The sequence below is a fragment of the Dryas octopetala genome, chromosome 4, assembly GCF_963921425.1.
Source record: "Dryas octopetala chromosome 4, drDryOcto1.1, whole genome shotgun sequence".
Classification (NCBI taxonomy): Eukaryota; Viridiplantae; Streptophyta; class Magnoliopsida; order Rosales; family Rosaceae; genus Dryas; species Dryas octopetala.
This window is the reverse complement of record NC_141369.1, coordinates 16,307,126-16,334,845: the sequence shown is the minus strand read 5'-3', so window position 1 is coordinate 16,334,845 and position 27,720 is coordinate 16,307,126. Positions and strand designations below refer to the sequence as shown.

Sequence of the window (27,720 nt, the reverse complement as noted above, 5' to 3'; positions counted from 1 at the left end):
ATTACCATTGTGCTACTTGTAAGGTCACCCAAACCAAACCCCAAACAACTAAAACACAAAAACTCACTCCCCAGTTTTCTCTCTCTCCCTCGCGTCTCTGTTCTCTCTCGCCTCTCACCCTTGCTGCGCCTATCACCGGCGCGTGGTGGCGCGTCCGGCGGCGGCTAGGCTGGGTGTTTGGCCCAGTTTGCTCGTCGTCACTCCCTCTCTCTTCTCCTAGTCTCGGATCACCCAGAAATTGCGCAGAAACCGAGAACCCAGTTTTCGCCCGTTTAGAGCTCTGGCGTTGACTCGCCGTTTCCGGCGTCTTCGCGGCCCAGCTCTGGCCCTGGAAGCTTCCTCTCGTCGAGCCGAGCACGGTGGTGTGCTCCGATCGTCTACCCGACGCTCCACGACGGTAAATCGAGGCTGAGAAGGCCGGCGGCTTCTCCGGCCAGTTTGAGCTTTTCCGGCGAGATTTGGCCCTCGATCCAGTTACGAGAAATGATCCTCTAGGTATGGGCTTTCCTTCCCCCTTGTTATTGCGTGTCAATTTTGAGAATCTAAAGATTTGAAATTTTAGGGCTTGTACCCATTTCGGGTTTACCTTGAATCGAGCATATTGGAATGAATTCTGAGTTGTTTTTGGTCCAATTGAAGTGCCTAGGTTGATTGGGGTTGATTTTTAGTTGAGAAACCAATTTGTTTTAGGATCAGGGTGTTACAGGTTAGGGTTCAATTTAGGGTTTATCTGTTTAATCAATTAGGGATTTTTGTATAATTGTTTTTTTGTTCACTTCTTAGGGTTTGATTATCGGCTTAAACAGAGGGATTTAATTTGATTATCTGCATTATTTTCATCGATCAGTAAAATGTTGTTTGGTTATCTGCGTGTAATTGATTATCTGCATATTTGATTATATGTTCTGTTCTATTCTGCATAGGGACTAAAATGTTGTTTGGTTGTTTGATTAGTAAACTAGAAAACTCATTTGGGTTGGGTGTTATTAAATAAATTGTATTTATGGGTTAGTCACGGTTCGTTTATTAAGTTATGTTGGCCTCTGATTTCCACTACAATGTCCTTTAATTAGGAATGTCAACAATGGATGAGAGTTCTAGAGCTGAAGCAGTCACAGAAGGGGTTGATCCTCCTCAAACAGCCCCACAGCCCCCAAGGCCCTCAACGACCCCACAATTCAAATGTGTTTGAACTTTTTTAAATTATGATATTCCTTATCAAGTGTGGCTAATCATTCTTTATTTTGTTTTGATTGGTTTAGGTTTCTTGTCTTGAGCAGGAGAGTAGCTCATTATATGATTAAACATTTCCGGTGAACAAAAGCTTCTATGAGATTTTGGATGGCTGGTTGATTCAATTTTTGGATGGCTGTTTGATTCAATTTTTGGATGCCTGTTTGATTCAATTTGGATGAATGGATGAATGAACAAAAGCTTATGCGTTTTTTTTTTTTTTTTTGTCAGCTTGTTATGTAGAAAGGCAGCTTTGGTTTATTTTCAGCCTTTTTCCATAATAATAAAGTATGTATAAATAGGTAATGCTTTTCTTGTAATGGTTATTTTCCATGTCTCTTTTCCTATCGCTTTTTATTTTTTTTTACTGAGCAGGTTGGTTTATTATAGAGCAAATGCATAAATTTTTTGGATTATAGGGATCATTGGACATTGGTTATCATTGACCCGTATGCTGAATTGCTTTATCACTTAGATCCTATGTTAGGTGAAGTATAGAGTTCTAAACAATATTTGCAGAGGGATGAGGTTGAAACAGTATTGTTAATAGACGTCTCAATTCTCAATCTTTTACAGGGACTTTGCCATATTAGTGAGTTGAGTTCAAATTGGCTGGAAAAAGCTGAAGATGTAAGCACATAATTTTTTTAAATTTTTTTTATTATTTTCTTGTATCTGTATGTAAGGATCATGGTCGATTTTCTTATTAACTTTCTGGTCTATTTTTTTACAGGCTTTTAAAGTCAGAGACCATGTGGAAGTTAAAACTTATTGAGGTATGGTTTACTTTTCCTGTCTCCTTTGCTTGTTTTTTTTTTTTAATACTCTCTTCTGCTATAAACAATTCCAAACCTGCTGGGAGTGATGTTATTGCTTTTTTTTAAATATTTCAGTCTAAGGAAAAGTCACATACACTTGAAACTTGTTGATGCAGACTTGGAATGAAGTTTAACTTGTTGATGCAGTCATCCAAGATTATGTAGAATAGGAAAATGTTGGTAATAGTCTATTTATTTAATTGTAATATGTAGGTTTGTAAATCTTGTGTTTTGTACTTGCATATTACAATTGTAGTATGGTAACTAATATATACCTTTTTTTTTCCGAACAGATTACACAATAGAATCAAGTACTGATTGTCATTATTAGTCTATATGATTTGTTTGTAGCATATTATGATGAAATTAACTAATTGCAATTAAATCTTTTTTATTAGGTATTTTTACAATGATTGTTTTACTTTCTAATAGGGTTGTACACTATACTAATTTTTTACTAGTTTTAATGGTATAATATAATAACATGTATGCATATAGTTTTAATGGTACTACACTTCCAGTAGATAGGATAGTATTCTAGATTTCTAGTGTATAGCATGTGCTATATATATTGTGTAAGTGCAAAATAATAAGGTGTAAATATTAACACACAAAATGGTCTTCATAAAAATATATATTGTTTATTATTATTTTTTTAAAACATAAACTCATTGGGCACATTTGTAGTAGATGTGCCATGTCCGTAACAGTACCGTGCCAGGCCACGTCTGCATGTTTGTCAACGTGATTGTCAGAGGGAAGACACAATTAGTACTTGTATTTGTGTCTTTGTGGGTGTGACACAAATATCAAGATTGTGCCTCATCTTTATGAGTAACGCCAATACCGGTCACGAGCACATAATCGTGGCTGCAGCGTTACCAATGACATTAGAGCATGATTAATTGTGCTTTTTGAAACAAATGACACAAATATAAGCTTGTGCTCTATAAAATTTTTTCTTGTAGTGGTCATGGACCTGATCTTCTGCAGTAATTTAAAGAAGTTGAGTACGCACGCGAATGGCTCGGTTACAAACCATTATATTGAGAAGCTGACTTCTAAATTTCCCTCTCTTGAGAATTTGAGCTTGTGGGCCACTTTCACATCAGCGGAGCTGAAAATTTCGAGTCATCACATTAAAATTATTTTTTGGAAAACAGTGCTTGGAGAAGGTCAACCTAGATACTCCAAATGAGTATCAAATGATCACATAATATTCCCAACCTTGTTTTCATTGAATTCAATGCAGCCAATAGTAGTTAATCTGTACATAAGTACCAAGCTTTTAAGCCTTATACATCTATGGTGTTGGCACTTCTTAGTTTCTTAAATTGCGAGAATATCTTGGAAATTTTAAGGTACACGAAAAATTGACCTTAAAACATCATCCTCCTACAGAAGTAAGTCCAAAAATTCAGCTCATCAATTGATCATTTATTTTTGTTGTACGTTTATGTCGATGTACTTGCAATTGTTACCTTAATTACCTTATTTTTCTATGTTCATGTACTTGTATTTGTTACCCTACCTTATTTCTGATGAAACATGTATAGGTTAAATCTTTTTCTCTGGAAGAAATTAAAGAAGAAAATATTCATCCTCCTTCAGAAGTCACATATTTGTCACTAGATATGTCATCATCACCAAAGTTTATTTCACCAAAGTTTATTGATGGCTTACTTTGGAGTTGTCATCCAATCATTCTATCAGCAGAACGAGGGCGATATCGATCATCTTTCAGCACATACATAAAGGTAGCTTGATAATATTTTTGATAGGACGTACAATAGCTGTTTAATTTAGTTTGAAATTAAATTTTAGTTGGGTCGTATGTACTAGTATATGTACCACCATGCCTATTTATATATTGATTACTTTCGTGTGTTGCAGTTTATATATAAGGAGCTAATGTGTAGGGAATTAAGCGAATCTTCCCTGTTGCAGATACAGCCATATAAAATGATGGCGGCATTATTTAAAGTCTGTTAAGATCCAAAGCTTTTCTGGTATTCAAGATGGACAGTCGGTGTTTTATGACGAAGATTCATCCATGTTATTAACAGATCTTGAAGAAGCTGAGAAAGCTACTTTTGAACTACAGTGATTGGAGAATTAGGCTATACATTGTATTGGCAAAACACATAAACGTACTTGTGCAATTTTATCAAGCATTAATGCATTATAACGTTTGGTTTTATAGTTTCATTAATGGCCCGGCTCTCCGTTACTATATATATATGTATATATATTATTTAATACTGACTGAGTTTCTTGGAGTTTTAGTCATAATTAATTATATATAATTATAAATCTATAAGTTATCCAAATTTATTAATAAGAAAAATTGTGAGTATCTTTTCTTATATATTTGATTCATTTGACAATAGATTCATTTTTGCTCACCACCACTTTTTTGTGGTGATAAAAAATGGACTCATTTGACAATGAGTGCTTTTTCTGGGTTAACCATGTGACTTCATTCACTTAATTAGACTGTCCACAATGGCGCTGATGAGAGTAAGAGTGAGAAGATCGAGGGTCTCAAAACCGGATTAGTAGGCCAAAAAATTGAGAGTGAGAGCAATTGATAGTGATAAATGATCGAGAGTGTTGTAAAGGTCCAGTTGAGAGTGAGAGCAAAAGGTTCGTGGGGCCCACCCACGTGTTCTGCTTTTTGGGCACATATAGGAGAGAGAAATCGGGGTGGCAAAATGACTTCCTCGCCCTTTTGCTTTTATTTGGGGCTTAATTATTTCACGATTTACTACCCAAAATTATTTTCCATTCTCATATTATCACTTGAAAGTTTTTTTGTCTCAGGTTACCACCTATAACTTATACTCATGTCCCATTTTACCTTGTTCCGTCAACACCTCCGTCAAAAAAGCTGATGTGGCGTGCTGGATATGTGCCATGTGTCACATCGTTTCTTTTATTTTTAGATTTTTGTTGTTTTCCTATTTTTATAAACTTTAAAAATTAATTAAAAATAGCTCCGGACTTAGAAAAATACACAGAAAATTCTTAAGAACTCATCTTGACTAGTACTAATTTATTATGGGGTCAAAATGCTAATTTTTCCTCTAAGTGTTTCTAGAAAATTTGAGAAGTTCAAATTTATTTCTAGAAAATTAAAATACTCTAAGATTCTTTGAAAATTCATAGGATAATCTCCTGAACTACAAAAAATACGAGGTCTGCACCATTGGTCTTCTAAAAACTAACAATACCTTTCTTGTGAACACCTGCTACCCAAAAGACCTTCTGGTCTTAGAGGAAAATAAATTTCCCTCTATAAAATAAATTCTAGAAAAATTTTACAATTTCTGTAAAGTCTCGAAAGAATTTTGTAAAACAGGTTTTTCGTAATTTCCAAAATATTATTAAGAATTCGTTCGAGACTTTACGGAAATTCTAGAATTTTTCTAGAATTTATGTAATAGAGGAAAATTTTGCTTAATTTTCTAGAAATAAATTGGGACTTCTCAAATTTTCTGGAAACATTAAGAGGAAAAATTGGTATTTTAACCCCATAGTAAATTAGTAATAGTCAAGATGAGTTCGTAGGAATTTTCTGTGTATTTTTCTAAGTCTGAAGCTATTTTTAATTAATTTTCAAAGTTTATAAAAATAGGAAAATAGCAAAAATCCGAAAATAAAATAAAAGATGTGACACATGGCGCACATCTAGCGCGCTACATCAGCATTTTTTATGGAGGTATTAACGAAACAAGGTAAAATGGGACACGGGTGTAAGTTATAGGTGGTAACCTAGGACAAAAAAACTTTCAGGTGGTAATTTGGAATGAAAAACAATTTTTGGTGGTAAATCATGAAATAAACCTTTATTTGGGCCGGTTACTTTTTGTTGGAATAAAGGTATTGTTTAATGGCGAAATGGGAAAGCAACAAAAACATAAAAAGATGCCGAAAGCTTTACTGTAGCGCAGCAGAGGTCGCACGACTCTCTTTGTTGAGCGCGTGTAGTGCACCAACAGTCTAGATTAAAGGACCGTTTGCAAATCAAAATACGGTCCCCTTTAATCGACCTTTACTTTAAAAAAAATGGCCCAAACATGTGGCGCAATCTGGACCTTCCTTTTCATTTGACCATTGGTGATCAACGGCTCCCATCTAATTAATTACCATTATAATTATAATAAAAAATACATAAAAATACGTAAAAAATACAAAAAAATAAAAAAGAAAAATTAACATGTAGGCTTTGCTTCTTTGGATGTTGGGTTATAAAATGAATATATTCAAATATATTTAATATTAACCTTAAATTAAAGATCTCATTAAAATAATACAAATGGTATAAATTTTATAAATATTTAAGTGGGAAAATTTTTCAAACAGAACACATATTTTGGGGTCAATCCTACTTTAGGACACACGTTTGGGTTTGTATTAGTGTATGACACATATTTACAATTTGTGTTATTGTAGAACGCACGGTTAACTCTACTACATTTTTCGTTAAAAATAAACCACGTGCCACGCACTTGACTTATTTTTATGGGTCAAAATTGATAATTCACCCCTATATTTTAAAAACAAACAAAAACTTAAAATAATAAAAAGCAATAAAAAAAAAAAAATGAATGAGGAGGCAGGCAGTGCAGATCAACACATCTCTCAGTGACATTCTTCTTCTTCTTCTCCATCTTTCTCATCTCTTAGTGACAGAAACTATAAAGACACATCGACGTCACATGGGTTTTGAAGATCGGCGATGCCGCTTGGGTTTTGAAGATTGGGCCATGGGTTTGTAGATTATTTGGCTCTGAATTCAATGGATTTGGTGGTGTCGTGTGTCGACATCGTGATGGCAAGCAACATAGGAGGTGGGAAGCAATATGAAGAGGGTTTCTACTTATCTCTGTGTGTCTCTCTTAGCCCTAGCAAAAACTCACCGATCGATACTCTCTCTTTGCATTGGTTTTGTTTGTTTGTTTTATTTGGATTTTCTGAATTGATTTAGTTTTTATAAATATGAAATTCTATTTGCAATAATTCTATTTGCAATGTGAAAATTGATTTTTTTTTTTTCTTTTTTGGGATTTAGAATGGTGGTTTTTTTTTTTTTTTTATTGGATTGTTTAAGAAGAAGAAGGAGGAGGAGGAGGTATATAGGGGTGGGGCTGGGGCAATCTGCAAAATAGGTAGGGTTGATGCAATCTGCAGAATGGTGTTTTTTTTTTTTTTTGGGCTTTCTTTTGTTTTTAATTTTATTTTGCAGAAGAAATGGGAAATTTAGAAGCTGGGGTTGGGGTGGGGTGTTTTATTTTTGTGGATTGTTAAGGGAGGAAGAAGAAGAAAATGGGAATGGGCGGTTTGCAGAAGGTGTGGGGAAGAAGAAGAAAAGGGAGGTTTACGGTTCAGCTTTTATTTTTTTTCTATTTTTTAATTAAAAAACTATTTAAATTTAATTTTTATTTGATTTTTTGTTTTTTAATATTATTTTATGGGTTAATTACAAATATATACCTCAACTATACATCACTTGTCAACTGGGTACCTCATGTTCAAAAACTTTTATTTGGGTACATCAACTTCAATATTTCGTCAACTTAGTACTTCTGTTACTTTGACCGTTAGAAGGACCGTTAACTGCCTATGTGGCGCTGACGTGGCACAAGCAGACCCACCACTAAACGTTGACTTGTCTTTTAAAAAAAGCCACGTAGACAAAAATTTATAAAAAAATCAATAAAACCCTTAAAATTATATAAAATTGAAAAAAAAAAAACGAAGCCAGGCCTGGCTTCCCCTGCCCGGCCTCACCTCCCCACCTAGCCCCCTCATTCCCCCTTCCTCCCTCACCATTCCCCCACCTAGGCCACCCCCGTCCTTCCCCCCCAAACCTAGGCCACACCTTCCCCCCGCCACCCCACCCCACCCCGACCAGACCCGACCGACTTCCTTCCTCTCACTTTCTCTTTCTCTTTCTCTCTGCCTCCCCTCCCCTCTGCAACACCTCCTTCTTCCACCAATCCCCGCCCCTCCCTCTGCCACCCAGCCCCAACCAGTTCCATTGCACCCCCCCACCCCAGCCCGCCCCTGTCCTGCCCAACCCAGCCTCTTCCTTTCCTCTCCTATCACTTTCTCTTCCCCGACTCTCTGCAACTCTCTCGTACAGATTACTCTCTCTCTCTCTCTCTCTCTCTCTCTCTCTCTCTCTCTCTCTCTCTCTCTCTCTCTCTCTCCGGCGAGTTTGGCCTCCTCCTCTCTCTGCAACTCTCTCTAGAATTTTTTCAGCCTCCTCCCCTTCTAACATTCTAGACCAGCACAACTACCACAAAATAACACAAATTTCACAAACAGAACATAACGTCGTTGGCTTATCAGCTTCGATTCACGAGCTACGGTGGTCCGATGATCGATCCAAAGGCACCAACATGCTCAAAACAACGAGAGGATTCAATTGGGGGTGGTCTGACCTTGCATCGCTGCCGGGAACAAAAAGTCAACGGTGGAGCCCGACGGCCTTCCCTTCGAATCGCCGCCGTTGCAGCTCAGATAACCAAATTGAAGGTGCCAAGGGACTCGCCGTGCCGAGGGGGTGAGAACCCAGTTGTGTTGCTGGGAGAGGAGGCGCCAGGGGGCGTGTTGGGGGTGAGGGGCGTCGAGGAAGAGGAAGAGGAAGAGGTTAGGTTGGGCAGGATAGGGGCGGGCTGGGGTGGGGGGGTGCGATGGAGCTGGCTGGGGCTGGGTGGCAGAGGGAGGGGCGGGGATTGGTAGGGGAGGAAGGGGGAGGGAGGGGGCTGGGTAGGGAGGTGAAGTCGGGCAGGGAGGGCTGGTTTTTTTTTTTTTTTTGTCTTTTTTTTTTCTATTTAATATAATTTTAATGGGTTTTTTTATTTTTTTATTAATTTTTGTACATGTGGCTATTTTTAAATGTCAAGTCAATATTTAATGGTGGGGTCCACGTATGCCACGTCAGCGCCAACTCAGCAGATAACGGTCAGACTAACGAAGGTACTTAGTTGAAGAAATATTAAAGTTGAGGTACCCAAATGAAAGTTTTTGAACCAGAGGTACCCAGTTAATAAGTGATGTATAGTTAAGGTATATATATGTAATTAACCCTTATTTTATTTTAATGAAGTTAGAAATTGAATTAAAATTTTATTTAATATGAAATGACCAAATTATTCCTCATTTGGACGGAAAATGTAACAAAGTTGACGGTGCGTTCTACAATAACACAAATTGTAAATATGTGTCGTACACTAACACAAACTCAAACGTGTGTCCTAAAATAGGATTGACCCCAAAGTACATGTCATTTTTGAAAAATTTTCTCTATTTAAGTTATAAATTATAACTTAACCATCAAATAATCTCAATTAGGCATAATTAATTTGGTACAACTATATTACTCTTAACTATGACTCTCAGCACCACTGTAGCTTCAGCACATATGACTATCACTCTCAGCACTATTCAGGTCACAAAAACACTATTCAGGCCATGTATTACTCTCAGTCTCACCCTTAGGCCATGATTAGTAAAAGAGTGTTGAAGAGAGAAAGTGGATGAGTAAAAAGTAAAAACTGAAATTTGATTTAAATATGTTTTCTGTTTTTCAAATGAAAAGTCCCCTTCTTCTCTCTCAATATTAGAAGGGGCTTCATTGTCTTCTTCTCCAACCGAAAACTAGAACCCATAATTTTAAAATTAAAATTTTTTATCTAACTAGTGATCGTGAGAACTAGGGGTGGGCATGGTTCGATTCGGCCCGGTTCACCCTTGGAACTGTGCGCCGCGTCGGAAATGATTCACTGGTCCGGTTCGATGTTGAAAACCAGGGAGGGAGGAGAAAGAACCAAACCAAACCAAACCAAACCATTTAGAGTTCGATTCTCCACCGCGGTTCTCCAGGGAGGCGGAGACCAAAGGGAGAGAGAGGAGGAGGAGGCAAGCATGATGATCTGGTCCGATTTTCGTTCCAATGTTGACTAAAATTGGTCAACACTGTTTTCTTCAGTTTTTTTTCCAGTCCGGTCCGGCCGGTTTTTCCGATGCACGGTTTAAATGCCCATCCCTAGTGAGAACTAGTAAAACGAATGGCATAATCTCATTGCTTTTCAATTTGTGAACATTGTATTTAGGATCAATAAGTTTAACCAAAGATTACAAATGTATAATAAGTAAAATTATTATAATTTATTGTTTCTATATTTCTCTTATATACTGACCTAATATATAATGAGTTAGGAAGACACATAATGACTTTGTACCTAATTAATAAAGGTTTAAATAGACAATTATGTCACTGAGTGCAAATAAATTAGGAAAGTACGTAGTTGACTCCTTAAATGTAAGGAGTCATTCGTTATAAACCAATTACAAGCTAATCACTACACATGTTAATTTAATTTTAATTAAAAATCAAAGTCAAACATATATCAATTTGTGTTGGATTTAATGATTTATACAAAAATAAATGTTCTTTCCATGTAAAGGAAGATAAAATATATGCGCACCAACCATAGTGGAAGATTTAGAACAAAAAAAAAACAATCATCTTACTTTCTAACATGGAAATGAGCACCTATTAACTTTAGACTAATGGGAAAAGAACAATGGAAAGTGGCTACGTATATATATTTCCATCCTAATAAAGCAAAAGCCATAATGTTTCACACAACAGCATGGACTAATTGAGCAAATTATAGGACATCAACAAATATATACCATATATAGTCATGAATATAATACAGACAATTAAGAAAGAAATACCCAAAAACAAAATGCATGATATTTTTTAACAAACAAATGAAATGAAAATGATAGATCTAGTACGTGCATGCTGCATGAATGAAACTCAATTGAGAGTTGAGTTATTGGCAGACTGAGAATCAGACAAAGTGCCCATCCAAGCTGGGGGCAGCATCCCAGTCTGTTCATGAACAGTCTTGAACAACGGCGGCAACATCTTATAAACCCCAGCAATCTCCTTCATAGCCACATTGCCGCCGCCGCCTGGGGCCTCTCCGCCTTCGCCGCCATTAGTCCAAATGCTAATTTTGGGCTGAAGCCCGCGCACGGCCTCCCCATTGATCTTGGCAATTTCTTGATACATGCCGTTGTTGAGCATGAGGAAGTCCCTCACGGCGGCATAGTTGCCTCCCACAGCGTTGAGAAGAGTGCGTATGTATACGCCTTGGGCTTGGCCGAGGGCCATGAGACCCTCAGCCTCTTTCTTCTTTGCATATAACTCTCCATCAGCATGTTGTTGACGCGCGTAGAATTCCGCCTCGGCTATTGCTTTTTGTGCCTCGGCCTCTTTCTGTCTTTGGTAAAGAATTGCTTCCGTGGCTTTTTGCTTCTTGTAGAGCTCCCAATTTGCCTCTTGTACCTTTGTTAATTGAGAATAGCATATTGGTACGTGGTAGATAAAGCCATGATATTATGGATCATTAACTATTAATTCTAAGATCATTGTGCATGTACACTAATGCTTTTACGTACCTTATGTAAGTAGTAACTAATGTATACTTATCACATCAATTCTTAAGATGATGATAGAAATTTACATAACAATCACAACTTGCAGCAGCATAATTTCACTTTGTTTTGCTTTTGAATTATTGGAAACTAAAATTTTCTTATTTATGCACAAATGAATTCATTACTAATTTGTAAATTTCACTACCAAAAAAACTTGAAATTTTTTTTTTTTTTTTTTAGAATTGTATGCATTAAAGGGGAAAAAAGAGTTAATTATTTTTTTTTCTGAAAAATAGTTAGGATTAAAACAAGCAAAAAGAATATAAAATTGATTACCTTTGTTTCATACTCAGCACTGGCCTTACTCAAGAACTCAGCCTTAAGCTTCTCCGTCCTAGTCAACGCATTCATCCTCTCGACTTCCTTCTGCAGCTCCGCATCCCTTAACGCCACCGCCTTGGCCGCCTCGACCTCCGCCACCTGCGCCTCCTTAGTCCACCCGGCCTTCTTCTTGGCCAGGTCGGCGTTGGCCTCCGCCAACTCAGCCTCCCTATGGTTCTCATAAACCTTGATCTCCGTCTTCACCCTAATCTCCTCCTTCTTCCCATCCCCATGCCGCTGCGTTGCTATGATCCTGGTCTCCGCATCAATCTTTGCCGCGTTCTGCAGCGTCTGCCCCTCCCTCAGCTTCGACCCAATCTCTCCCTTCATCCTCGCCTCCGCCACGTCCACCCTCGCCTGATTGGCCGCTTCCATCTGCGTCTTCTGCCCAAGGTACGAAAAATACTCGTGCCCCGGAACATCCACCAACTGCTTCACATTTGCATTGTAAATCAACAGCCCGAATTGGTTGAGCTCTAGCTGGACTTTCTCGAACACCTCCTGTTTGAACTCTTTGGCCCCCCTAAAAATCTCCTCCATCGTCATCGAGGCCGCCAGGACACGTGTCTAGCCCTCGATGATGCCCTGGACAAGCTCTTTCACGTGGCTGGAGAGCTTGTCGTGGCGGGAGATGAGCTTGGCGTACTTGTGGAGGGAGGGGAAGTCGTCGACACGGGGGCCAATTGTGAAGACGGCGGGGAGGATGAAGGGGAGCTTCTCGGCGCTCATGGCTTGGACTTCGAACGTGTAGTTCACGGGGGACACATCGAACATCATCGAGGACTGGCCCGGGAGGATCCATGCCTTCTTCGTGATCTTTATGTCGTCGATTCCGACTCCGGTGATGGCCAAGTACTCGGAAGGGCTCGCAACTTTGTACATGGTTGTAGAGAGAGAGAGAGAGAGAGGGTTTAGGGTTTAGGGTTGTGATATGAGGGGAGGGAATAATGAAATGAAATGAACAATATGAGTATATATAGTGAGATTGGCGTAAGTGGCCAAAAAAAAAAAATAATAATGAGATTGGCGTAGAGTCCAAGACTCAAAGACTTTCACAGTATATGTAATCAACAAGGAGCTAGGAGTGGTAGAATGACTTTCTATTAATCAAGACCTCTGACTTTCTATTGCCTCGGAAGAAATGATGTGGCAGACGAGTTGATTAATAGTTAGTGATTAGTATTTAAAATTTATCCCAGAAAGATAATTATATAGACGTTTAAAACAAGCAATTGTCAACCATGTACTTTGATAATGCATGTACATAGTACAAGAAATCATCAGTATTTGGTTGTACTTAACGAATGAATTAGCAAAATTTGGAATGGCATGCGAATAAATTCATGTATAAACAGCCAACATTACCTATGAATTGATACACGGCGTCGGCCTAGGAAAGCTGGCATGTTGCAGACAGTTTTGTTTCAGGCCTCCATACAGAGCTGGTAATTTAAATTATTTAATTGGATCGAAAATGTTCCATGTGGTAACAGTTTGGTCCCTCAACTCAAATACGACAAAAGGCATGATCGTTTTTGGGTAAATAAATAAAATAAGCCCAAAAGCGCAAGAGCAAGGCCCAACAAACAGCCATTCAAACCCACACAAGGAAGCTGGCCCAAGATTGGCAGTGGTGGGCTTAAAAGTCAAGGAACATAGTCTATTCCCAACACAAACATATATACTTCAAACGCACACATGGCACATCCAAAGTACATCCCAAATAATTTATTCACCCAATCCTTTGCTGTTTTCATTTGCCCAAGTATTATAATTTGTACCAGCACAAAAAGTAGTACTCAACTCATCATAACAAAAAGTAGTATTATTATTTGTACTCAACTGATCATGTCATTACCCATACTTAATAGAGGTAGGTGTCAAATAGTAGTACTCGTTATAACTTAAGTTAGAAGTTTTATAACTTATTTTCAATAGATACTTTCAATAATCAATTACAAATAAACTAATAAATTTTTTTAAAATTACATATTCGTTAATGCATTTTGTTTTATAATTTTATTTTAGTAATTAACTAATTATTGAGTCTATTGACCCAAATAAAAAAAAAAGAAGATAAAAGTAATTATTTTTCCCCGCCAGACCGCGTATAACTGTATAAGTTATTGACAAAGAGGAGGAGGCAGAGCAGCCCGCCAGTGAGAAAAGAATAGAAGAGAATGTCAACGCCACTGGTGGGGCCGCCGAGCATGGAGGGTATCCCGGCGCCGGTGGCAGCACAGCCGCCGGGCACTGACATGACCGGAATATGCTTCAAGGACCAGCTTTGGCTGAACTCTTTCCCTCTCGATCGCAATCTGGTCTTCGATTACTTTGCCATCTCTCCCTTCTACGACTGGACCTGCAACAATGAACAGCTCCGTCAACGCTCCATTCACCCCCTTGACCGAGATCACCTCTTGTAAGTCAACCCCAGCTCTGCAATTTTTCAAAATGTTCTTCAATTTCTGATTTTTTTTAGTGAATTTTAGTGATTCGTATGTTTAGTAGTTCTTAGTTAGCTAGGGTTTCTCAATTTGTTAGAAAAATTAAAAGTTATTAGCCAGTTTATTGGATTCTGGAGTAAATATCAGGTTGTTTTGTGTGACATTTCTAGTGGGTATAGCTCAAGAGCCAATATTTTGGTTATGGATAATAGGAATTTGAAAGATGAGTTTTTTATTTTTTTTAATCTGGGGCAATGAAATAAGAGGTTTAAGAAGCACAAATGCATTGGACTGGTATATTCTACATTGACTTGTTCATTAAAAGAAGAAAAGGTTTAATGTTATTAGCAGAACCGCATTATATATTGGTATGGTTAAGGTTATTTAGGCTATTGAAACCTGAGTGATGAGTGGTTCTTCGATGGAGCAATTAGATTAGATATGTATATATAAATATATATAATGAGGAAGAACCAACAATTTTGTGGTCTCATGGACATGGCTTTGGTTTTAAACAGATTGCAGATTGATTATATGGTTATTGTGGCTGACCCCAAATGGTTGGGATTAGGCACAGCTCACAATGGTTACTTTTTGTTTTACAGAAAAATGACAGGCACAGAATACTGGCTGAGTGAAGTTATGGAGCCGCACCTTTTTGTTATACGCAAACAAAAGAGGGACGGTCCTGAGAAAGTTACACCGATGCTAACTTATTATGTCTTGGATGGTTCAATTTACCAAGCACCGCAGCTTTGCAATGTTTTTGCGGCTCGAATTGTAAGTTTTTTCTTCCCTGGGAATGGTTTGAACAGATCAGAACTTATCAGAACGAGTTGTTCCTAGCATTTCCATAATAATATCATAAAAGAACTAGTAGCTTCAAGTAATTTCCAATTCATACTCAGTATCCCTTTATGGAAGCTGTGCTTGGTTATTGTTCTTTCTAGTTTTTAAGTTAAAGACAGTACATATCATACAATCGTTGGACGGTGATCTAGCAGTTATTTGATTTGTTCATAGAACTTGGAATTAATCAGCATAGTTCATTTATTTCGTCCTGATTGTCTACACATGTTGCAGGGACGTGCTCTCTATTATATATCTAAGGCTTTTACCACTGCTGCCTCAAAGTTGGAGAAGATTGGATACGGTATTTGAGCACCACTTACTTTGCCCTATTTCTTCATTATATAAATATGATCTTTGACAAATGATAATATGTAAGGCAGTGGGAAGGGTTCTCAATAGTGTCTTGGTTGTATGAGTGATAGTAACTTATTTTTGTTCGTGCTCCATGAAAGTTATATGGGGTTCCTTTACTGTTTTTGACTCTTTATGTTTATATTTTGGTAGCTTTTCGCACAGGATATGCTGAATCCCAGTTGAAAAATGCACCAAGTCATTTTTGAGAAAATATGCAAAAAGAAAGCTAATTTTTGTATCTATTTAGCTAATGCTCCTAGATCTTTTTCAGTTCAGTGTTGCAAAAATATAATTTATTTGTTTGAATGGGTAAAAAACTCTGTTGTGGCATTGGGGGAGCTAGTATCAATTGCATGTGATTGCCTTGTTATGCTGTTCTAGAATTGACTTGGTTCAGTGTGTCTTACATGGCATTTGAAGTGACCCTTATTTGTTTTAGCATTCAAATGAGTCCTTTTGGCATTTTGGTACCTGTTTTTTGAATTCTGTTTAATTAGTGATATCAGTTCTGGCCTAAAAGAATTAGTCATATAACTAAAGTTTCTTTTCATTCTATTTTATTTTCTAGATTGGCTAGTCATATCAATTATGTTGGTTTTCTCAGTATACATCTCAAGCTTCAGTGTTCAAAATTCAAAGGCCTTGCAATATCCCAAATTCCCATGTTTTTCTGCAGTTTACATGTGCTTTACCATGTGCTTGTTAATTTGGCTTTAGGAGATCTTTGGAGTTATGAGAAATAGGGGCAGGCAAGTTGAATCCTGAACCAATCACATTTTTATTTTTTTATCTATTGCACATCATAGCAGCATAAAAGACCCCATGCGAAAACAGCAGAATTCAAAATCAACCCTCTATTTGTTTATTTTGGCAATAAAAGTGTTGGAATAGGACTGAACAGCACGAAATCATGCAACCACCCATTGTTGTCCAACCATTGCTTTCAAATTCTAGGGATCATTATTTAAGATGTCAATTTTTGTGAAATGCAGTACCTATTACAGCATCAATTGTGTGTTTCATGAATGAGGTTTGTTTTTAAGGAACATGACAATCTGGATGCTAGCAATGTACATGAGTTGGTTCAGGTCAGATATGAAGTCAAATTTCAACCAAGCCAACCTTGTGGGCTTGAGGGATTAAAGGACCAATGCCAACTAGAGCTCTGTAATAAATAAGCCAATCCAGTCCATGAATTTTTAGATTAGCTCCGATCGGGTAGATATGTATGCAGCTACACATGGATTGCACTGCTCTCTGAAATATGAATGCAGTCCATCTCCAGTTAAATTCTTGAAATCATGCATTTTAAACATGGTGACCATGAACTATCATGCATACAATGATGACTGGTGTATGCAATACTAAAGATCTTCTGAATACCCTGCAAATATGAGAATGCTCTTTTCTGTATGTGCATGTGCAGCATGTCCTATTTCTATATGTTTTAAGTTGCTTTTATTTTTATTTTTATTTTTCAACTCATAGATTTTTGTGGTGCAGTTGATTCGGAAAATGAGACTGCAGCCTTTGAATCAAAGGTCAGCAAAGAGACAATCGACTTTAAGGAAGTCAAGCGAGTAGACCATATTCTTCAATCCTTACAGCGCAAGGTAATTATGATTGAACTTAAACAAATATTCTCCCATGTTCCTATATTGAAGAGAATTAATTGTTTTGCACTAAAGGATACGGATGAATATCAATATGATGGATGACAATGTGCAAAACAATCCAGATTGCACTAAAGTAATGGAGTGTAATTTGGGAAGCTTGTAGTTATTTTCTCGTCACAAATGTATTACTAGGAGTAACTCCTGATTATCACCCTGTTTATGCAGCTACCACCAGCCCCACCACCACCACCATTTCCAGAAGGCTATGTTCCCATTCCCAATGCAGAAGCTGAGAAGGACCCTGAAACCCAGCAAGCTGGAGAGCCACAACAACCTGCAGTAGATCCTATCATTGATCAAGGCCCAGCTAAAAGAATGAAACTGTAGAGTAGGGTAACCAATTCTGCTTCTTGTCCAGGGACGGAACATAGAAGGGACTAAGAGGGGCCATGGCCCCAGCAAACTTTTGATAAAAATCAGTATAAGTTGAAGGATACTATTACTAATGTGTAAACTTTTTTTTTTCTCATTTTCTATTCCATTCTTCTCATTAACATTACAGAGATTTTTACTAAATTAAATTAAATATTACTTAACTCAAACTTCACAAGTTCACAGCATTTAGATACTTGATCAAGTTCACATCATTGAAATCAAATTACTTTACTAATTAAATCATTTAGATACTTGATCTTTATGGTTATGGATAATGTGAGTTTACTTTTCTTTTGTATTTAAGTGATTAATTTTGCTTTTGCTTTTCTGTTAAGAGTGGGTTTACTTGAATCTAATTATTTTGTATCTTATTCTTGACCCAACTTCTTTTATGTAATTTTTTTTTCTCACATTTACACTAGCAAAAAAATTGCAACCATTAGTGATTTATTCTTGTAATTTGTTTTATTTTAAGAACCAGACCTCTTCAAAACTCAATTTCTTAGTTTAAAAGTTTCTTAACCTAAATACAAATATAATACATTTAGCCTATGAACAATTTAACCTCTATTAAAAAATAATCAAGTATACAATTAAATCAATATTTCATAAGTGTGTTACGCAAAGAGTCAAAGTCAATTGGTGATGATTAGTGTAATAAATGTGTAAAATCTAATATACCGACAATTATTTTTTAACATACTTATAATAAATAAACTCTAATTGTAAATATCTAGATGAATACACAAAAATTCTTATGAACAAAATTTAGGGTGTAGTTTCATTCAAAGGACATGGTATACCATTCATATTAATTATATGATGATTTAATATATGTATGATGTATACAATTTGACAATTTCATACCACTCTTTTAAATAACAAAAATATAAATATCAGCTTTTAGACACTATTGAGATTATTTATAAATTATTTTAAGATATTGGTGAAAATTGAATAGTTATGTTTTGGCATCCTCAAAGCATAGATCTCTTGTCAGAGTATGCATAAAGATGAAGCTACCCATGAGACAATAAAGGACACTTTGTGCAACCTTGATGAAGTATCAACTAACCTCTTAGATTTGTTTAAAACATTATAACTGAATATTCTTAATTATGCTTCTTACCATAGTTATATCAAGTTTTACGGTGTTGTTCAGGCATGTAACACAGCAACATGAAAATGGCTTTAAGAGGTCCAGCTAGATCTTTAATATTTTGCACATTTCCTATGTATAGCTTTTGAGTTACAATTCTACACTTGTGTTAGCAGCATGATATGTAGCCCATGTATGAATGTAACTTTATTTATTTTTAGTTGTTCTGGTTTGTCCTATATAATTCTCTTTTAAGAATTTTACTTTTACATTTAAAATTAGGCAGAATATGCTACCTTGTGAGATTACTACATAACTTAAAAATGCATAGAAACTGACAATAATTTTAAAAGATTAATTAAACTCATATGATCTTGTTTGCACGGGTTTTAAACCATTTCGAACCAAGATTCTAGTTAGCCAGCAACTAGCGACCAAACCACTTCCACGCTGTAAAAATGGCTCATGCTCATTAGGTTAGCTCTAATCTGACCCTATTTTTTGAGCTATGGGCCGGCCTGTTTCTGCGAATGATAGGATCCGGGCCTTACACTTTGGTACTGGGCCGGCCTGGTCGGCCCTATGACAAGATCAGCAGGGACTAATAAATATGAGACTCATTTCATATTTTAGAATTTAATTTATACTTTTTAAGAAGTAAAGCCTTTAGTTATATTTAAGCAAAGAGTGGAGCCATTTGATTTGGTATTACAAAATCAGTATTACAAAGAGCAGCAGAAGATCCTCTTCATCGTCTTGAATGAAGAGCGAGTGCATATTAGAGATGTTGCATTGCCAAACAGTGAGCTACCTCTCAAGTTGGCAACTAGACTTAAAAAAACAATGAATATGCTTAGTTTTGAGAACACAAGGAATATGCTTAGTTTTGTGCTTGCTTTCGACCTTTGGTTAGCAAATCTTTACACCATTCACATCAAATGTAAACTTTAGTGCTTGTACGTACTCCGGCTAGACCGCTATAGAAAATGATTTTTATAAAGCTTTCTAATCATATTTGTTAAATGTCAATTTCAATTTTCATGGTCGCTTGCAAACGAGCACAGGTGAAAAATATTTGTCTCTTTGCTTTGGAGTTTGGACTACCTTTTAATTAATTCAAGTGGACATCTAATAAAGCAGCATAGCAAGGCATATACTTTGGCCTTATCCAATAAAAGTGACTTGCCCAACAAATATCATTAAGAAAATAAGATATTTGTGCCGACCATGAAAACATGAAGGGAAGCTCTCTTCTTCTCATATATTGACAAAGTCAGAGAACAGCTTTGTCAAGGAAACAACATGCAATTGTATAATACATACGATGATGCGAGCTGGCAGCTTTAGAGCTTAGCTAGTAATCTTTTTTTTTCTTTTTTATTAATCAACTAATGTTTATGAAAGTTGAATTTAGAATTTACGCTAACAAAAGGATATTAGGTATCATCTACTAAATTAAATAGCCAATAATAAAGTTAACTAGTAGTTCATAATTAGTTTTTTTTTTCCTTAAATTTTTTATTAATGAGTGACGGTATTAGGAATCCCTTCTTTTTATTTAGTCACTCATCATATTTTTCCAACATCACCAAATTTTTTTTAAGAAAAGTCTTCATGTGTTCATCTCATCCTCATTATTCTTAGAGCATATGTTTGACATTTTTTTCTTTTTAAGAAACGAAAATTTGAACTTGGACATATGATAGAGAAAAATGCCACTAAATTACAAGCTAGTTAATATGATAATATATATTTGCCAATTTAACAACACTTCTTTTCCCGAATGAAATGGAACAGTTTGATTTAAATACTATATTTAAGTTTCTTTTCAATTCCTTGGCCAAAAAAAAGTGGAATTTTGTGGCACTCTGGTCTAATTTTCAATGACAAGTGACGTAGTATTGACGAGTTCTAATGTGTGTTAGACTAGGATTGTCTTTACATTTTTTAACAATACTTTAATGATAAAAGATTTTAGTACGTAGCTGAATTAGGAAGAAGTTTATTTAATTTCAAAGTAAAAGAAACTTAGATAGGGCCAATTTCTCGTCTTATCAAACTTGTAAGCTTTAAACTATAAGCAATGAGAAACAAAAAATAAAATAAGAGATTAAAATTATAATAAATTTAGGAATCGATTTTCTTCAATATAGTTATTAACTTATTAGTAACAAATTTCTCTCATTATCTTATAATCTAGATAATGGTTTTTTGACTTTTGAATTTTCTAATCAAGAACAGAGTTCCAAAATCGAGACCTCATAATATGATGTACACGTGGCAATATTCAACTGGCTTCAAATTTTACTGTCATTGTACTTTTAAAAAGAATATTAGATATAATTTATAAATTATTACATGGTGTAATTAATTTAAATATAAAAATATTATTGGACGATATATTTATATTTATAAAGTATATTATTAATAGGATTAATTTTATTTCAATACCTCAAGTTTACTTTAAATTTTAATTTAGTACCTCATGTTTAAAATCTTGTAATGTCATACCTCATCTTTCCAATTTGTTGCAATGTCATACCTTCGTCAGTATGATTGTTAAGAGATCTCTTCAAAGCTGATGTGGCACTTACATGGCACTCTTACAATGCTAATTGGATACCACGTGATCTAACAACATGACACATTATGCCACATGACATAAAAAATAATTTAAAATCTAAAAATTGAAAGGAAAAAAATTAATAATTATGTGTCATGTTTCTAGATTTTTATGTCATGTGGCATGGCGTGACCTGCTATCAAAGCACGTGACATCCAGTCATCATTGGGAGAGTGTCATATAAGTACTATATCAGTATTTAAGAGATCTCTTAACAGCCATACTGACAGAGATATGACATTGCAACAAAATAGAAAGATAAGGTATAACATTACAAAATTTTAAACATAAAATACTGAATTAAAATTTAAAATAAACTTAAAATACTGAATTGAAATTTACTCTTATTAATAACATTCACTTATTATAACACATAAATTAATTATATTATATAACAACATACCATATCTGTTATACAAAATAATTTACCGTATTTTTGGTGTACATTTGACTCCTTCGTTTCGGTCCAATGCAAGTTCTGAGCTCACCAACTTTCATGCCGACCGATACAAATCTTAGCAGCCACATATTAACGGTCTGCCACTTCGACACGTGTCACGACTCCATGCTTTATGTATCCACGAGCCGCGCCACACGGCTCGCCACGTAGCCAGCTCACGTCGGTCACGGACAGCTGGGTCAGAGACTGTGCTACCAAACGGCGTCGCACAGGCGAATCTGTCAGCGTAAACACTAAACAGCAATATCGTCTAATAACGACAACACGTGTATTGACGTAAGGTCGCAACTTGACTTACGAGGTCGGTCCCCCTGCTCTGAAGCGATTGTGATGTCCAACGCAAAGCTGACTCAGCAGTGACTAATGAGCGCGGGTCCCACAAGATTTTTTATTCTTTTAAGCCCCAACTAATCACATTGTTTATCTTTCTGGTGACTGTCAGTCTGTCGCCAACTCTCTTTCTTTACTTTTATAGTTTTGGAGTAAAATAATATTTGTCGTTTGGAAATTTGTGTTTTGATAAATATGGATAATTATAAAATGTGGAAGAAAGCAAAAAACTTTTGTAGATTTTCAGTGAAGGACTCAGGAACTCCGAATTCTCAGGAAAGGACTCCGGCCAACTATAAATACCAAACACTTTCTAAGCCAAGAATGCCAACCCAACCCAAATTCTTTTTGCAGATTAATTCTGTTCAATTTTCTGCGTTCGATCACATCCTTTGTTTTCTTGAAATTTTCTGCTTCAATTTTGATTCAGGATGACTATCCTCATTGAGCAGCCTGAGTTGGGTACATTATCACCGCTTCATGCATATTATTATTTTTTTCTTATGTTTTCTTTTGCAAAAAGTTGCCAATTGTCTAAGTTGGTATTCTCTGTTTTTAGTTCTTTTTCGTTCATTATTTTGGTTCTAAAAAATATTTTTATTCATCTGGGTTTGTTTAATTTGGTGGAAATTGAGTGAGAAAGTGAGGGAAAGTGTTGTGCATGGGATCTTAAATTGTGAGCTTTGAGTATGAAAATTTAAAATATTTATGTTCATCAATGAGTTCTTTTGATTTGTTGATTATAAAATATACCATCCTTTATTATAAATTGATTTTCATTTTTTTTTCTCTTTTCTAATCACAGGAGTTGTTGAAGCAGGAGAGAAAAAGGTTTTTAAGGATGAAAAAGATTTGGTCTTGGATTTGGATGATGGATTTGTGGTGCCACATACCAACTCATTTGGACAAACTTTTAGGTTATACTCTTAATTGGCATACTTTTATTTTTTAGAATTGAATCTATCAAATCCCAATATGATCTGCAATAGGAGCTATGTTACCCTTCTTATCATATACAAGCAAAACTTACTATAGACTGTATATGAGTATGACCACTAAATTAATGATTGATCATATAGAGACAAAACTACCTAATCATATGATCTGAGATTTTAGAAGAAAAAGACAACAAAGGAAAAAGAACAGAAATGGGAAACCTGGTACATGTTTTTACTTTGTGCAAGAAGATTAATTAATATATAAGGTAACATCCATTTTGAACAGAGTAAAGGCATGGAGTGCCATACTAGCTAAGACATTGGTTCTTATCATTTAGCAATTTTGTATGTGGTATTAATTTCTAACAAACAGAAAATTGTGGGATAAATGATTGTCATTAACTTGTTTTCTTTTTGGCCAATTGTAGTAGGCTAATAGATATTTTCCTTAAAAGAATGGGATAAAGGGCTGCAGAAGAATGTTACTATGGTGATTCTCAATTACCTTAAGCAACAAAGTTAAAGGCCTATTTTAATTGATCAGATGAAGCCTGTAATTGGTATTTAGATGTATTTGGATCCAGTTTCAGGCCTAGTAAATGGGCCTCTTATTGTTAACCAACATAGGCTTTATGACAAGCCCATTAACTCTTGGCTCTTGGGTCAGACCTAGGCTATGCCCATAAAAACCTTTTGTCTTGGGCCTTTCTTGGTCTTTGGGTCACTGTTGACCCAGAAGACCAGGCCTACAATGTCCCAACTCAACTTTACTGGCTTGCAACATACTTTTGCTTTTAAGTCTTAACAAAAGTTGGCAAAAGTTGTTTTCTTATTTTAGAAATTCATTACTTTCTTTCTCCCTTCCATTTTTTTTTTTTGGTCGAATTTCTCCCCTCTCCATTTAATTGTCAATTAAATTTAGTTATTATAATTTTACATGGATTTCAAAACAGGGATTATAATGCAGAAGGTGAGAGGCAACCAAGTGTTGAAATTTTCTACCAGATCAATCACATAAACCAGACGTATGACTTTGTAAGTAATTTTGCCTAACCATTACTATGCTTCATTTTGGTGACACTTTTATATACTAGTATGTGAAGTATTGGTCTGTTTTCATTTGTATCCACTAAGCTAATAGCAAGTATATATAAAACATTGTAATACAGGTGCAGAGAATGAGAAAAGAGTATAGCAAATTGAACAGGGTGGAGATGAACATATGGGAATGTTGTGAACTGCTCAATGAGGTTGTCGATGAGAGTGATCCGGACTTGGATGAACCTCAAATCGAGCACTTGTTGCAAACAGCTGAAGCCATTAGAAAGGACTATCCCAATGAAGATTGGCTGCACTTGACTGGCCTGATCCATGGTGCTAACATCTTTAATATTATGTATTTGGTTGGACTTTATATTAGTTTATTAAAATTGATGATGCAGCAAGTAAATGGTTATTTTGATTCTTTATGTGCTTCAGATCTTGGGAAGGTGCTTCTTCTTCCTAGCTTTGGGGAGCTTCCTCAATGGGCTGTTGTAGGTAATTACCATCAAATTTCATTATATCATGCTAATTAAGTACATATTTTCAACTGCAAAATTCCTGATCATGATCCTTACTACAGGTGACACATTCCCAGTTGGCTGTGCTTTTGATGAGGCCAATGTTCATCACAAGGTACTTCTATTATAAATGTACTTATTCACTATTCCAAAGATATATGCATAATTCTATTGACTGATCAAACACTATGTTTATGGCATTGTTATTGCAGTATTTCAAGGAAAATCCTGACTACAACAATCCTTCTTACAACACTAAATATGGAGTTTACTCAGAGGGATGTGGACTTAACAATGTAATGATGTCATGGGGGCACGATGACTACATGTATTTGGTATATCATCAAACCTTGATCCTGTTATCCATCTATACTTTACGGTACAACTATAAATGCTCAAAAAAAAATTGTAGTTCATTAATGATCACAATAAGAGCTTTAATTAGCATGACTTTTTGATCAGGTGGCCAAGGAGAATAATACAACTCTACCTTCAGCAGCTCTGTTCATCATTAGATACCACTCATTCTATGGTATGTGAAGTAACAGAACAATACTATAAATTTTACCAGAAAATGAAAAAAACCCACTTTTGTGATTAATTGGTTCTGATGAAACTTTCCTATATTGCAGCTTTACATAAGGCAGGAGCATATAAGCATTTAATGAATGAGGAGGATGTTGAAAATCTGAAGTGGCTGCATGTATTTAAGTAGGTCTATATGTTTTTGTAATTCCTATTTCTTAATTCATGGTCTTTATGCTTGAGCTTCATTCATTTCTCAGTTAGTCTAAGTGCTTAATGTCTTTTTGTATGCAGCAAGTATGACCTTTACAGCAAGAGCAAGGTTCGAATCGACGTTGAGAAGGTGAAGCCATACTATCTCTCTCTCATTGAAAAGGTAAGCACAACCTGATTTCATTTGGTCCCAACATTTCAATTTTTTTTTTTCCTGCAATAAGTATTGGTTTTTATTTACACATTGCTTGTTGGCTATTTCAGTACTTCTCTGCCAAGCTAAGATGGTGAAATTTCCCTGCTCTTCCATTTGATGAGTTGTGAGGGGTGGATACCAGCACAGCTTGCTAGCTAGCTATATACAGTAGATGACATTTCACAGTTGTAGTTGCATTTCCTTGCTGTTATTATATAAAGCCCTTGTGTAAAATAATCTTCTATCTATGGTGTATCTGAAATGTTTATTTAGATTGCTCAATAAAATGCCAGTAAGATGATGTGGGATACCTACGATATCCTCCTCTAGAGCAATCTTTTTTTTTATTTTTTATTCAGTTGAACTAAATTCAATTTCAACTAGATCAAAGTAAAATTTAAGAGGTAAAATGATTCAATTCACAATTTTCAGTGGCATAGTGATGTGGAATAAATCGAACACGAACCTCAAACAACACAATTAACACCAAAAGCAAACTCACAATTTGGTGCAGCAAATTCATGCCATATTTTCTCGGCTTAAATAACCTAAAGTTCTTGCAAGATAATAGAAAAGATGACAAACAATTTAAATTTAAATTAAGAAAACAATAATTAAAAAGATATGCCAAATTATGACAATAATAGTCCAAAAGATTACTTGGGCCTTGGGTTTTTTTTTGGGCCTTCCTTAGGTAATTGATGACCCCAATGCTCCTGCGTGGCTGCATTACCTGTAGTTCCCCAAGTATTACCATACCAGCAAGCCAGTGAAAAAGTAAATAAAAAAGTTCATAATCATCATGGTAGCAGTTATCTTACTGATCATATTTCACAACCATCATGTAGCAGTTCATATAAAAGTAAATTAACCTTTTGACTTGGGCCTTTCTTAGACTTTGGGTCACTGTTGCCCCAGAAGACCAGACCTCCAATGGCCCAACTCCACTTTAAATGTAAAATGTTTCCTTTCTTAATTTAGAATCCATTGGCTTCTTTTTCCACTCTCCCCATTTAATTGTCAGTTAAATTTAGTTATTAATAATTTTACATGGATTTCAGAAGGGGGATTATAATCATATAATGCAGAAGGTGAGAGACAACCAAGTGTGGAAATTTTCTACCAGATCAATCACATTAACCAGACTTATGACTTTGAAAAACTTTTCATTGAATATATTAAGATCCAGATATATTCAGCAAAGTCAGTCCAGGGTTCTAGAACTCTAGTTTAAACAAATGAACATCCAATTAGCATGGGACATGCAATTTACTAAGATGCCCTCAACTCTTTGTCAATTTAGGTGGCTTAGCACAAGACAAAGCTCAGTTCTCTTTGTCAATTTGGGCATCCCTGAATTTCTCTTTTCTTTTCTATTGAAGAAGTTTCCAAGTCAATTATGATCTATGGAAAAATGGGATAGAGCTCAAGGTTCAATAAGTTCAATAAAAGTCCAATCTCACAATAAATGCAATCTAAATAATAGTCCAGATTCTTGTACCCAAAAAAAAAAAAAAAAAGCCAGATTCTTACCAAATGGTCGGGATCTGTAGTCTATTAGGTCAACACTCAACCTTAGCATTAGTAATTGGAAATTATTCTTTAATCAAGAGATTTGTTTATTTCTATTTTCTATTTGAGGCAAATTCAATTGTTTGAATTATATTAGACAAATAATTTAATTATTTGATTATAATTAGGCAGAGTACTTGGTTCTTCTCTAGTCATCAACTTGAAACCTCAGTTGACTGTTATATTGATTAATCCTTATATATGCATATACTATATTTATATATTTGTTGAATATAATATATGAACCTGTAAATTTAATATTAACATCTTGAAATTAATGGTGAAGGTTTTTAGAAGCAAATATCTAGAAGGTCAAAGTACAAGTTATTGCAGCAAAGTCAAGTCGCAACTTGCAACCCAAACAATATATAGAAAAAATCAAACAACTTGGTCCATTAATTATTAAGACCATTGAAACCTATAAATATCCTCCTCAGTCCTCACAATGTCCCCATTACGATCATAATCACAGCAATGGCAGGTGATCACTCTATGAGGTCGGCTTTGGTGACCCTCTTCATCTTTGCCATGGTACTGTCTTCGATTTCGACCTCTCAGGCAGCTCGATTCCTTTTTCAAGGTAATTCCCATAACAATTACT

At 35.7% G+C, this 27,720-nt stretch overlaps 2 protein-coding genes, 1 long non-coding RNA gene and 1 pseudogene across 5 annotated transcripts; 3 read left to right on the top strand and 1 right to left on the bottom strand.

Moving 5' to 3' along the window:
• Positions 1–109: 109 nt before the first annotated feature.
• Positions 110–2,384, top strand: LOC147287365 (uncharacterized). Of its 3 annotated transcripts, none has more exons than XR_015122002.1 (4): positions 110–495; positions 1,074–1,521; positions 1,810–1,863; positions 1,967–2,009. It is a non-coding gene; the product is annotated as an uncharacterized LOC147287365 (long non-coding RNA). The 3 variants fall into 3 exon arrangements; XR_015122001.1 differs by having other exon boundaries at positions 1,074–1,535; XR_015122000.1 differs by having other exon boundaries at positions 1,074–1,863; positions 1,967–2,384.
• An 8,506-nt stretch (positions 2,385–10,890) lies between these two features.
• Positions 10,891–12,779, bottom strand: LOC147287364 (flotillin-like protein 4 pseudogene; annotated as a pseudogene).
• A 1,267-nt stretch (positions 12,780–14,046) lies between these two features.
• MED6 (RNA polymerase transcriptional regulation mediator-like protein) lies at positions 14,047–17,642 on the top strand. Its single transcript, XM_086241252.1, has 5 exons — positions 14,047–14,319; positions 14,950–15,124; positions 15,428–15,497; positions 17,054–17,163; positions 17,392–17,642. The coding sequence occupies exons 1-5, from the start codon at positions 14,078–14,080 to the stop codon at positions 17,551–17,553; spliced, it is 759 nt and encodes a 252-aa protein (XP_086097378.1). The 5' UTR covers positions 14,047–14,077; the 3' UTR covers positions 17,554–17,642.
• Positions 17,643–22,466: 4,824 nt separating this feature from the next.
• Positions 22,467–25,838, top strand: LOC147287362 (inositol oxygenase 1-like). The gene is made up of 11 exons (XM_086239580.1): positions 22,467–22,575; positions 22,919–23,030; positions 24,005–24,086; positions 24,221–24,425; positions 24,531–24,590; positions 24,676–24,728; positions 24,826–24,948; positions 25,076–25,145; positions 25,246–25,324; positions 25,433–25,514; positions 25,616–25,838. Exons 1-11 carry the CDS (start codon positions 22,545–22,547, stop codon positions 25,640–25,642), a joined length of 924 nt encoding a protein of 307 aa, XP_086095706.1. The 5' UTR covers positions 22,467–22,544; the 3' UTR covers positions 25,643–25,838.
• Positions 25,839–27,720: the final 1,882 nt, after the last annotated feature.

Bases quoted from the DNA above. Each gene is read 5' to 3' on its own strand.
- MED6 (XM_086241252.1), top strand. From the start codon at position 14,078: ATGTCAACGCCACTGGTGGGGCCGCCGAGCATGGAGGGTATCCCGGCG. The intron at 15,498-17,053 runs GTATTTGAGCAC...TTTGTGGTGCAG, and splicing joins GTTGGAGAAGATTGGATACG to TTGATTCGGAAAATGAGACT. The intron at 17,164-17,391 runs GTAATTATGATT...CTGTTTATGCAG, and splicing joins TTCAATCCTTACAGCGCAAG to CTACCACCAGCCCCACCACC.
- LOC147287362 (XM_086239580.1), top strand. From the start codon at position 22,545: ATGACTATCCTCATTGAGCAGCCTGAGTTGG. The intron at 24,426-24,530 runs GTGCTAACATCT...TATGTGCTTCAG, and splicing joins CTTGACTGGCCTGATCCATG to ATCTTGGGAAGGTGCTTCTT. The intron at 25,325-25,432 runs GTAGGTCTATAT...TTTTGTATGCAG, and splicing joins AAGTGGCTGCATGTATTTAA to CAAGTATGACCTTTACAGCA.